This window comes from Dromiciops gliroides, chromosome 4 (assembly GCF_019393635.1).
Source record: "Dromiciops gliroides isolate mDroGli1 chromosome 4, mDroGli1.pri, whole genome shotgun sequence".
Classification (NCBI taxonomy): domain Eukaryota; kingdom Metazoa; phylum Chordata; class Mammalia; order Microbiotheria; family Microbiotheriidae; genus Dromiciops; species Dromiciops gliroides.
The window spans coordinates 214,600,206-214,612,506 of NC_057864.1; the positions used below are offsets into that span (position 1 = coordinate 214,600,206).

Here is a 12,301-nt window from a genome sequence, read left to right on the forward strand (position 1 = left end):
AAAAAAAAAAGAATCTGTTTAATGATTGGGAGATCAATTTTCTGATTTTGGAATCTTCATTGGGAAGGCTTTGTGACCTTTCCATGCCTTTTGTGGTTGAGGGGAGCTTTTCTAATCAAAGGGAAAGCCAATTCTACTCTGTCCTAAGGCAGAAAACATTAGACATACCGGAAGTAAAAAATTACTGTCATATTTCAAAATTACAGCCCCATGTCTTTTCTCTGATATCTCTTTCCCCCAAAATAAGCTTTAGTGTTAATAACTTGGCATAGAGAACTTGGCTGATTACCAGTCATGGAGTTAATATCTGCACAGTGGGTATTTTCTGATTTTAAAGACGGGGGAAAAAAAGGTGTGTTTTACACAAACTGGGAGTTAAACACTGTTGGCATGTGCAGAACAGTTAGGCTGACAGTAAGCAGCTGGAGAGTGGGACTAATCAGCATTGTAGCTGGTATCCTTCAGCTTTAGCCTTTCATTTCTGAGAAAATACCAAGGAGAAAGCTAAACAGTGTGTTTGGAGTTCCCCTTGAGTTAAAGCATTGACTAACAGCTCCTGTAGTCTATAGGAGAGATTCTTCTAAAACAGTAAAGTAGGTTGCTCCTTCCTTTATGGTAGGCAGCTTCTGGTATGTGTTGCTTGGTTGGTCTTTGCAGCTCCTGTTTTGCATTGTAGCAGCCTTGTTTGTCTTCCTTTATAGACCAGTCTTGGCAGGTAAGTGGCATAGAGTGCATAAGTGCATAGAGCACTGGCCCTGGAGTCAGGAGTCAATTTAGCCTTAGACCCTTACTAGCTGTGTGATCCTGGGCAAGTCATTTAACCCCAGTTGCCCTTCCCCCTCCCCATCCCACGCCCAATAAAGATCAGTTCTTTGCTCAGCTGGGCCATATACCACTTTCAGCTTGCAGTTTTTCTCCTCAGTTATGTCCCAGTACTTACATCTCAGTTTCCAAATCTGACCAAACTAACCAACTGAATTGATGAGATAGTTGGAAGAACTTTACAAATCTCTGCACTTTTTCATCCTAATAGTAATATTAATAATAGTTTTTTATATATAACTATTATTAATATTACTCTATATATATTATTACCTAATAGTTATATTCACCCTTCCTCAACTTAACAATCTGAAAAAATTACTTTGCAAATGAATAGGATATGGTGGAACAGCCTTTGTCTGGATGTTCATTGTTAAGAGCCCCCTGAAAGCTTCACCTTTTAATTTTGTAACTTTTAAAATACTCTGGGTTAACCTTAAGAGCCTTGGGCATGAAGTGTGTTTTTAAAAGACATAATCCCCAAGAAAAGGAGGAGCTGAGTTGGGGGCGGTGAGGAAAAAGCTACAATTACATCACTCAGTCAGCTTGTATACCTATGTCTAATTCTTTGTTCGCCTGTCCTAAGAATATGAGCCCCCAGGATAAAGGACCCTCTCCTTTATCTTCTGTGATCCTGAACAGCCTGTCAGTACATGAAAGACAGACACGGCATCCCCCCATTTGGGGGTTATTTAGGAAGGATTTAGAAGCTTGATTTAGCATACGCATTTATAGCCCAAAGGATGTTTTTTTGAGCTTCATGGTGTGGCAACTATAGGATTTCTTTAATTCCCTCAGAAGTTTGTCCTTTCAACAAGAGCCATTGGAATCTACTAGCTACATTTTTGTCTACACTTCACAAAACAGGTTTAAACTTACTCATTTTGGGGTCTTTCAGGACAGCATTAGCTTATTGCTGGAGGCTGTGAGGACTAGGAATGAGGAGCTAGCACAGACTTGGAAGAAATCTGAGCAGTGGGCCACCATCGAACAGCTCTGCAGTAAGTACCTCCTTTGTTGCCACAGCCCCAGCACCTCCTGCCTTTTCATCCTCCCACCTCTGAAGTCCTTATGCTTCCTACTTAAGAGGAGAAACAGAGCCTTGCACTCTCCAGATGCTACCACTTGGTGTTTTATAAACTCACGGAGTCTATTTCTTCCTGCTAGGACTCAGACTTTGGGGGTATTTGTGATAGAGCAGGTACAGACTAAAAATGTCGCCATGACTTATTTAAACTTTTTGGAAACAGCTTACCAGACAGAAACTTGGTATTTTGATAAGCGTGCTCTTGGCTAGAAGCCACATTTGGGCATTTCTGGCAAAGGAGAATGTCTCCCAGACAGACCTTCCTCCACACCTACCCTTCTTCAAAGTGTCCTTGGCTGATGATAGAATCTATCACAGTCCATCGTTCAAATTAGGGCATAGAAATATTGTGACATCTTCAACTCCTAATGTTCTTTGCCACTGCTACCACCCCAAACAAGCACTTTATGTCAGTTTACATTGGCTACAAAAACCATCCCAATTTCAAGGAAGTTGTTCCAGTTCTCTGGGCCCTTGGTAGCTGTAGGCTTTTTCCCTGCAACTTTGAGAAATACCTGAGTATGTTATACAAAGAAACTTGAAAATGCCGTTGTGGTTTTTTCTTTCATTTAGGCTTTATCTTCAAGCCAGTTAGGTATGTGGACTGTTCACCAGAAAGTGAGGGAATTCCAATGAAAAGAGATGTATTAACCTGTTAGAGTAAAACAGTTAGAAGCTTAGGAGCCAAAGAACTCTCATATTAAATGTGAGAAGACTGGGGGGAGGGAGGAGGTACGTGGTGACCAAGGAAGGTGGGGAGGGATTTTCTGTTTACATAATAAAGCTCTTGATTATAAAATTAGTAATATAGCTGACTAAAACCCCATTTTTTTCAAATTAGACTTTGTGTTCAGATCTTCTGAAAACTGACCAAAAATGAGTTATTCCGTCAAGTACTCAGAAAAATACTTTGGCAGCTTCACTGCTGTTCTCAACAGAGCAGGTGAAATGAATGTGCTTCAGACTTGGTATTAAGACAGTCTCACAAGCTGGCACTTAGCACTTAGTGCTAATGTTGCACCACCAGCTTACTTTGCCCACAGTATTATTTTTGTGGCCTTTGCATAAGCAGGATGGAAATATCAATCGGAAGCTAGAAAAAATTTAGAATTTATTATTAAAGAAAAAAATGAATGAACTGTATAGAAGAGGAAATAGTGATCACAAAGAAGTTCATCAACAATAGGTGCCATGGGGGCAGCTAGATGGCGCAGTGGATAGAGCACCAGCCCTAGATTCAGGAGGACCTGAGTTCAAACCTGGCCTCAGACACTTAACACTTACTAGCTGTGTGACCCTGGGCAAGTCACTTAACCCCAATTGCCTCACCAAAAACAAAAAAAAAGAATAGGTGCCATGGGGCAGCTAGGTGGTGAGGGGGATAAAGCGCCAATCCTGGATTCAGGAGGACCTGAGTTCAAATCCAATCTCAGACACTTGACACTAGCTGTGTGACTTTGGACAGGTCACTTAACCCTCATTGCCAAAAAAATATATAGGTGCCAGACTGATTGTATTTCCCTTTTTGATAAGGTTTAGTAGACTAATAGATCAAAGAAATGCTATAGATTCTCTAGATTTTAGCAAAGCATTTGACAAAGTCTTACATTCTCTATTTGTGGAAAAGACACAGGCTAGGCAGTAGTGCAGTTAGGTGCATTCTCAACTGGCTGGACTTAAAACAGTAGTCATTCATGATTTGATGCCAATTTCTCTTGTGGAGTTCCTTCAAGTTTAAGATGAGGGAAGAGTTGTCTAGATAGCAGCTCACCTGAAAAAGATCTTTAGGCTTTAGTGGAGTGTGTGCTCTTGTGAGTTAGCAGTACAATATGGGAGTCAAGAAAGCTAAAGGCATCTTAGGTTGTATCAAAAAATGCAAACTGGGGCGGCTAAGTGGCACAGTGGATAAAGCACCGGCCCTGAAGTCAGGAGGACCTGAGTTCAAATCCGGCCTCAGACACTTGACACTTACTAGCTGTGTGACCCTAGGCAAGTCACTTAATCTCCATTGCCCCGCCAAAAAAAAAGCAAACTCTGCATCCAGTGTCCATACAGGGATAATGGTGGTCTCACTACCCTCTGCCCTTGTTAGAGCCCACATGGAAGATAGCATTTAGTTCGGATTGTCATAGTTTAAGAGCATTCCTAAGCTGCTAAGTGTCAAGAGAAGGATTTCTGGGATCACAGATCTAGATTTGAAGGGGACCCACCTGAGGGGCCAACTAATCCAGCCTCATCATTTTACAAATGAGAAAATGGGCCTAGGGAGCTTTAGCCCATGGCCAAACATAGACAATATCAGACAGATGGAATTTGAACCCCTAGTCCTTTGATTCCAGAAGTCCTCTGAAGAAGGAATCCAAACTCTTTGCATATGAAGGTCAGTCAGAGGAACTGATGATGGGTAGAGAAAATGAAGGGAAGGGCAGGTTAGCTGTGAACATTTGAAAAAATGTTCAAGGAGCTGGCACAGAGAAGTTTGTTCTGTTTGGCCTCAGATGATAGGATCAGAAGTAGTCGGTAGCAATGTTGAAGAGCAAAAAGTCAGGTCCTTTGTAGGAGTTCCAGCTTTGGGTTGGATTGGATGACTCCTGAGGTTCAGTGATCCTGGGAATTGCCACTCATTAGAACCCACTGCAGCATCCTCTGGCCTTGGCAAAAGTGTGAACAGAAAAATTTAGAAGGTCAGGAAAAGTTGATTTGTGTGCAGAAAATTTTAGTCTGATTCAAGAGAGGGAAAAGAATGAAAACATGCAGTAAGTTCTGTACTTAACTAGAAGTTTGGATAGCTATCAAGAAGGAAAAACAAATATCAATGTATCAGTCTGAGCAATTCCTGAGAGCTTAAAGTTCTTATCCCTACTTCCTTGCTCTTAGAGATGTGGGACTCTACCGAAGGAAAGGAAAGATTTTATTTGGCCGATAGATCTGTTTTCCCTTTCCAACTGTGTCTCTGACTCCATCGGACAACTAGATTTTAAAATTTTCATATTATTTAATATAACCTCATTTTTTTTTAGTTTTGTTTTTGAAGTATAGCTGGATACTTTAAAAATTATTAATATCTTTTGTGTTTACATAACCTTCATTTCCAAATATAGCCCTCTCTCTCCTCTGCTACCCAGAGAGGAGCCATCTCTTGTAACAAAATATGAGGAAAAAAGGGGAGAAAAGCAATCAGCACATGTAATCAATATTAATTGAGGCTGACAGTATATGTGATATCTCAGACCATAGCTCCGCCCTTTTCTGTTCTTTCCTTTCCACCTTGAAAAGAAAGAAGGGACATGTATTTTCTTATTTCTTTAAGGTCAAACTTGGCCAATATATAATTACACAGCTATTTGAGTTTTATTTTGGTTTTGTTCTTTTCGTCTTATAATATCCCTTTTGTTAAGAAGTAATCTCGGGGGCAGCTAGGTGGCACACTGGATAAAGCACCGGCCCTGGATTCAGGGAGGACCTGAGTTCAAAGCCAGCTTCAGACACTTGACACTTACTAGCTGTGTGACCCTGGGAAAGTCACTTAATCCTCATTGCCCTGCCAAAAAAAAAGTAATCTCAAGGTGTTCTCTTTGAAATCCCCAGTTTTGTTTAGGAGGTGCCATCCTTATATCTATATATGATGCTCAGAATTGTGAAAGGAATAGAGGGGTGATACTGCATAGAGATTCTGATCTTTAAGGGATTACCCAATAGTTGGGCTAATTTTTGGGGGGGGGCTAATTTTTATATGCACGCTTGTATGTGTGTGTGTGTGTGTGTGTGTGTGTGTGTGTGTGTGTGTGTGTATATATACACATTATCAGAGCATCATCACATATATTATTTCATTTGCATTCTCATTACATCCCTATAAGGTAGGCCGGGCAGCTGTCATCTTCCCCATTTATTTTATTTTATTTATTCATTCATTCATTCATTCATTCATTCATTCATTCATTTATTTATTTATTTATTTGTTGTGGGGCAATGGGGGTTAAGTGACTTGCCCAGGGTCACACAGCTAGTAAGTGCTGCCCCCCATTTATTTTTTTTTAACAGCTGTGAGGAAACTGACTCAAAGAGGTTGATTGCCCAAGCTTACAGATAGTAATAGAACTAAGACTAGAACCCAATTCTTATAGCACATAGTTGGCATCATACTTCCCTCCTTTTCACATCTAGGATCACCAATTGTTCAGTCATCAAACATTTATTAACTATTTCTATGTGCTAACCATTGTGTGGAGACAAAAAACTAAGGCATGATCCCTATGTTCTTTTTTTTATCATAAAAGTATTTTATTCTTTTCCAGTTATATGTAAAGATAGTTTTCAACATTTATTTTTATAAGATTTCCAGTTCCAAATTTTTCTCCCTCCCTTCCCTCCTCCCCTTCCCAAGACAGAAAGCAATCTGATAAAGGTTATATATGTACAATCACATTAGTTATGTCGTGAAAGAAGATCCCTATGGTTGAGGAGGTTTATGGTAAAAACAGGAGCTAAGGCAGGTTCTCTAAGTCCACCTGGACTTTTCCCTGGGGAAAAGAGAAAGTGCTCTTGGTCAGCACGTTTGACTGACACAGGTTTCCTAAATACATATCTCTTTAAACAGCACCCATCCAAATCATTCACAGGGATAAAGTGTCCCTCTTCTATCTCTCATGTTAATGAAGTAGAAACCTTTTAGGAAACCAGAATTTCAAACACAGGACTAGTCACCTCTTTGGAATTACTTAATTTCTTCCTCTGGGAAGCTCAGAATATTCCCCAGGGCTAAAGTGAAGAGAATGCTGGTCTTGTCGGGGTACCACCTACAGAACCCCAGGCAAATCATTTACATGGTTGCTGCTTCAGTTTACTGAAATGGAGATGGTAACTGTACCTATTTCTTAGGTGCTATAGAAATGTTATTTATTATTACCATTCTTCCAAACATCCTGGCAAGAGGATTTGTCAGAAATTCTCGTTTCCATTTTTATGAAATCAGAAAGAGTATTTTTATGCCTGGTTGTCTGGGAGGTTTTGGTGCAGAACCAGGAATCACTTCCAGTGCTCCTGACTAATGGGGCTAGCTTCATATTTGTGACACTAATATGCGTGGGAAATTTCCCTGAGGTTTCTTGAGTGAAGGAGGGGGAAGGGTACTGTTTCTCACTAGCCTTATAAGAACAAAACTTCCTGAGCCTCTTTCAGGTGCTTAATATTTTCAGTTAAAAAGCACTGGATCCATGTCAAGTCATAACTGTATCATATGAATGGCTGGGAGGGTGGGGGGGAATAGCACCAGACAGATCTTTCTTACAAGAAGTAATTATCATTTGAGATAATTTCTCAGTGAAGGTTTAGGATCAACAGTGAGTGGCTTGCATTCCTCAAGGTAATGCCTGCTCTCCAACCCAGCTGTTAACACTCTGTCATCACCAGCAAGTCTCTTAGGCCAGGCTTCCTCAGAATTGGTTGTCACCGGTATGTGAAGAGCAGAAAGGTCACTGAAGCTGGGCCAGCGAGTTGCTACTGTATCAGTCGTTCTTTTTCTGCGCGTGCTGTGTGTCTGTTCTGGCTGCTCCACTCGTGCTCCCTCAGTTCTGCGGATCTCCTGATTGTTGTTTGATGATTTGACTATATACCTTGCTCTGCTACCACAATTTTGGTAGATTTCTTGGTTTCTTTTGTGTGAATTTTACTCTCAGCCATTGTAGGCCATCAACATTTACATATTCTTTGAGTTCTTTTTGTTTTAGTAAGCTTGGCTTGAAGGCTTCAGAAGGCCTGGTGGTACATAGTGCTTCTCATTCATCAGCTGAAGGTGGAATTGGTCTGAGGGCACCACTGGGGAGGCCCACAAAGTACAAGGCTTGAGGCATTGGATGAGTCCAATGCCAAGTAAGCAGTAGAAATCAAATAGTACAGAAATGCCAGCAGTCTGTGCTAGTTTGATATGTCTAAAGTCCTAGCAGGTAGCAACTTGGAGATCCATAAGCAGTAGAACAGAACAAGGGGGATGGTCAAATGGTCAGCAAGTAGCAACCAGGAGATCCTTTAGAAGTAAGTGAATAAGGGGCAGCTAGGTGGTAAGGCATCATCTCTGAATTCAGGAAGACATTAGTTCAAATCCAGTCTCAGACAGTTGACACTCACAAGCTGTGTGACCCCAGGCAAGTCACTTACTTAACCCTCATTGCCCCACAAAAAAAAAAAAAAAGTGAATAAAAGAAAAGATATGCAGCCTTATCAGCAAAATAATTTTTGACAATGAGCCTAGCTTCAGCTACCTTTTGTGTTCCTCCTCCAGTGATAATCCTGAGGGATGCTTATAGTGGTGACTCAAGACAGCTGTCTGGCTAATGTAGGGGTTGGAAACAAGAAAGAACATTTCTTTGGCTATAGGGTAGAATTGGGGGAAAAAAGACTGTTCAAACAACTGTAATAGCAGACAGGGAACAGTATGACCATACCTTATCTCCCAGATTCATAGCAAGCATCATCAAAAACATCAGTGTGATTGTGGAAAATGGTAAGAATTCAGATGGACCAGTATGTCTGTGGTAAAAAAAATATGAAAGTTTTTTTTAACAGTCGGTTAGGATAACTGAAAGACGCCAGTTTTTGAAGGACCACCCTTTTGGGGAGGAGACCAACGGCATGAGCTACGCACGCCAGTCCGCCTGCTGCGCACGTCAGACTGCCTGCTACGCACTCGACTTCCGGGGTGCGAGCTTAAAAGGCAAGGAGAGAACGGAAGTGGGGCTTTTTTCCTGCTCTGCTGGTCTCCTGACTGCGCTGCACAGGCTGATGCTGATGAGTTTCGACTGGGCCCGGCTCGCAGTTAGCAGCAGCACATGGTCTCTCTCTCCCCAAAGGTGGCCTTCGGTTTTGGTGAGTTTTATACGGAATATAGACTAAGCTTAGACTTAAGACGATTTGTATTGTGTTTCTACTTTCCTATCCTTCTAATCAACATCACCTTGTGACTATCATACAATAAAAGCTCTAACTGAAAAACCAGAAGCTTCTTCCATTTACTAGTCTGGGAGATAAATTAAGGGAAAGGTTAAAGAGGGGAGATTTATGATCTAATATCCAATTTTAAATCTCACATGCCCTTCCTGTTTCCTTCTCTGCTCACAAGTGACATGGCCTCTCTGGTTCTCTTCCACTCCCCACAGGTACAGTTGGTGTCCAGCTTCCAGGAATGCATGAGTATGGTGCCATTGGAGGTTCAACACATGCCACCTCCTCTGCCATGTGGGCTTGTCAACACTGCACCTTCATGAACCAGCCGGGCACGGACCACTGCGAGATGTGTAGCCTCCCCAGGACCTAACACTCCCTACCATCCTCCTGGGCAAACCTGGGGACCAGACTCACAGCCCTCTTAGAAGCCAGGATCGTTTCTTATGATTCTTCCCCTGTAATGATGCCCCAGTGGTGGGCAGACCTGAAGGAGGGGAAAAGGCTACCTTTGGGTCTCTGTGACCCACAGAAGCATCTTGGCACTGTTCTTTCCGGAGGGTACCTACTAGATAGAGGGATCCAAGGCTGGGCTTTCTGCCAGGCTGAATTTAATCTCAAAACTGGAAATCCCAAAACTGTATCCCCAATGCAAGAAAGTCAGACATTTAACCTCAGTTTACAGTTTTGCAATTTGTATTTCATAAGAATTGCGCCCTTCTGTGTCACCTGGAACTTGCTTTTCCTGCAGCCTTCCCTTTCCTTTTGCAGTTTCCTCCCTTTTTTATTCTCTTGCGCTGTGTCCTCCACTCCTTTACCTCTAATCCCTTTTTAAACTCTTGTTGGCCCTCTGCCCTGTCCTCTGTTCTCTTCTCCATTACCAGGTGTTGGACGCCTGCTGGCGGTGGTCAGTTAGGCCAGTCATCTGGTGTGAATGAGAACCAGCACAGTCAGATGAGCCTGTCTTGGGGCAGGAGGCTACTTCCCTTGTTGATTTGCATGGGTTTTTTTTTTTCTTTCCTTTTCACCTCTTCCTTCCTCTCACCAAACTAGGAGGTGAGATTTAAAGATCTGCATTGGTTATAATCATAGCAATTTGTAATTCCTGCCTACAGGCCTTTTTGGTTTGTTTTCATTTTTAAAGAGAAAAATACTGCACAAAAGGGAAGTGTGAGAGGCTACTTTTCCACTTCCCTTTCCCCCTCCCTTCTCAAGCTTTCACCTTAATAAATCCCTTTTGGGGTGTGTGTTTGTGGATGGGCTTGTAGGGGTGTATGTAGGTGTGTGGATCCACAGTTAGTTATCCTTTGAAGTAAACCTCAGTGCCTGAGTCTTTCCACTGAACTACGCAGTAAGGACAGTTTTAAAAAATGAATGTCTAGATTGGGAAAACTGAAGAGTGAGCTGCACCCAGGCAAGTGGAACACTGAAGCTGAGCACTGGAGTTGGTGTTGGTTTGGTTTGGTTTTGCTTTTTGAATTTTTAATTAGGGCCGATAGTCTCCTGGGTCTACCAGAGGTGAGCTCAGCTCACCCACAATATTCAGTATTGTGTTCCCACCCACACACTCTCCTCTTCCTACTTCCTTAGTCTTTGGCCTTCTGATTCACTGGCATGTCAGCTATAGTAATCCCAGGAGGGAATTTAAGGTTCTGCTAAGTGTGAGGTCTGCACAAGGCCCCCTGAGAAGGCAGCTGAGGAAGTGAATAATGACAGCTACAGGGGAAGAACAGAGATCCTAATGGGATCACTGGCATCTATTTACTGGCCAAGTTTCTGACTGCAGGTGGGTAGGTACATCCTATACCAGCACCTCTAGGGAAGTTCTTTACAATCTTTCCCCATATTGATCCAATTGGCATGACATGGGCACCTTGTTACCATTCTGTCTTGATGCCAGCTACAAACTATGCTCAACCTTTTAGCATAGAGGAAAATGGGCATGGCTACAGGATGCTTTTGCCACTTCTACACATCATGATATTTCTTGCATATGCAGAACCCTCTTTTCCTCTTGGGTTCTAAAGAGAATATTTGCATCTGCTAGTTTGCATGTTGACTCTGATGTGTCAGAAAGCTCAGTATAAGCTTTGGCTGATATCTTTGGGCAGAACTGGCTAGTGGCATTAGCTGCTTTCCTGGCTGAGGGTTTGGTTTGGATGATTATCTTTAACCTGGGCAGTAACTTCTGTGGGGGCATATAGAGGATCCAGAATGAAGCATGAAATCCTACACAAGGAAGCACCTCTCCAGGTAATTGAAAATGATATTGAAAATGGTATTGGGACTGAATACTGACTATCCTTATCAGTTCAGACCTGATCCTTAGAATCTTCTGGAAGGTTAATGCATCTAGTTAGTGATCACACACGGAAATAATTCTCATTATTCATTTTCAACCAAGTGGAAAGAACCTTGCTCCTGAGACTTCCTGTCACAAATGTGGGATTAGATCACAGAAAAGATGCAGGCTCCTCCTCTGCCTGCTCTAGTCTCCTTTATTTGCTGCATTTGTTTAACTTTACTTTCAACCATGCTTTTTTTTTCCCCTCTGAGAAATTCTGGCATTCACACAACTCTGTCTTCTTGATTTTATTTTTCTTTTGGTTTAACTACCTTGGTTCAGTAATGGACTTTGTGCCATTAGCCAAAGATAGCTATCAAAGGCTATATGAAGCTGTTAATATAGCAGCAGGGTGGGCACAAGGGCCCAGGCCCTGACCAAATTGCTGGCTGCTTCCCTCAGAGTGGATGACTGATTTCCAGCCCCACTGATGAGTCTGATGACACAATTTGCCTTCCTAAATGCAGAAAGCCTGAATTGAGCTTGCCTCTCCTACCAATAGTATAGGCCACTTTCCCTTTGTCGTCCCAGCCAGAAGTATACCTCCCTCTGCACTGTATACAGCAGAACCAGTAATGGTCCACAAGTCAGGAAAGTGGTGACTCATAGGTGCTCAGGGTGGAACATCGTGTGCAGGCAATTCCAGTGACCCTTTTTGGCAAGGAAGATGTTGACCTTTTCCTAGCCCATCTCCACCCTTTACAGTTTGCATACCTAAAAACTAGCTTTCTGGGGGTGTTGGTGCTCCAGCTTTGCCTGTTTGCAGATGTGCATTTGTTGGATTTGGATTGGAGTTATCTTCATTACAGCCCTTTAAGTGAAATCTAATAAAAGTACCTGAAATGACTGACTGGATCCCCCTCTTTGTTGCCCTCCATTTAGTGTTTTGTTTTACTTTTTTTCAACAAACCAGTATTTTCTTTCCCACCATCTTCCCTGCCTTCCCCCACACTGTAAAAAGAAAAACAGAGCTCTCATAACAAATACACATAGTCTAGTGAAACAAATTCACATGTTGCCTGTGTCCAGAAGTGTGCATCTTCAATCCATTACCTCATCATGATTCTTAGTTGATTCTCTGGAATTGCCTCTCATTGGTCAGAATTCTC

At 42.1% G+C, this 12,301-nt stretch overlaps 1 protein-coding gene across 2 annotated transcripts in view; it reads left to right on the forward strand.

Annotated features, from left to right (window-relative positions):
* NPLOC4 (NPL4 homolog, ubiquitin recognition factor) overlaps positions 1-12,039 on the forward strand; it is a 60,729-nt gene extending 48,690 nt beyond the window's left edge. For both annotated transcript variants that reach the window (XM_044001174.1, XM_044001173.1), the window contains 2 exons: positions 1,721-1,823; positions 9,064-12,039. In XM_044001174.1, coding sequence (XP_043857109.1) covers positions 1,721-1,823; positions 9,064-9,221 — 261 coding nt within the window. In that variant the 3' untranslated portion in view covers positions 9,222-12,039. The remainder of the gene's footprint in view (positions 1-1,720; positions 1,824-9,063) is intronic.
* The last annotated feature ends 262 nt before the right edge of the window (positions 12,040-12,301 follow it).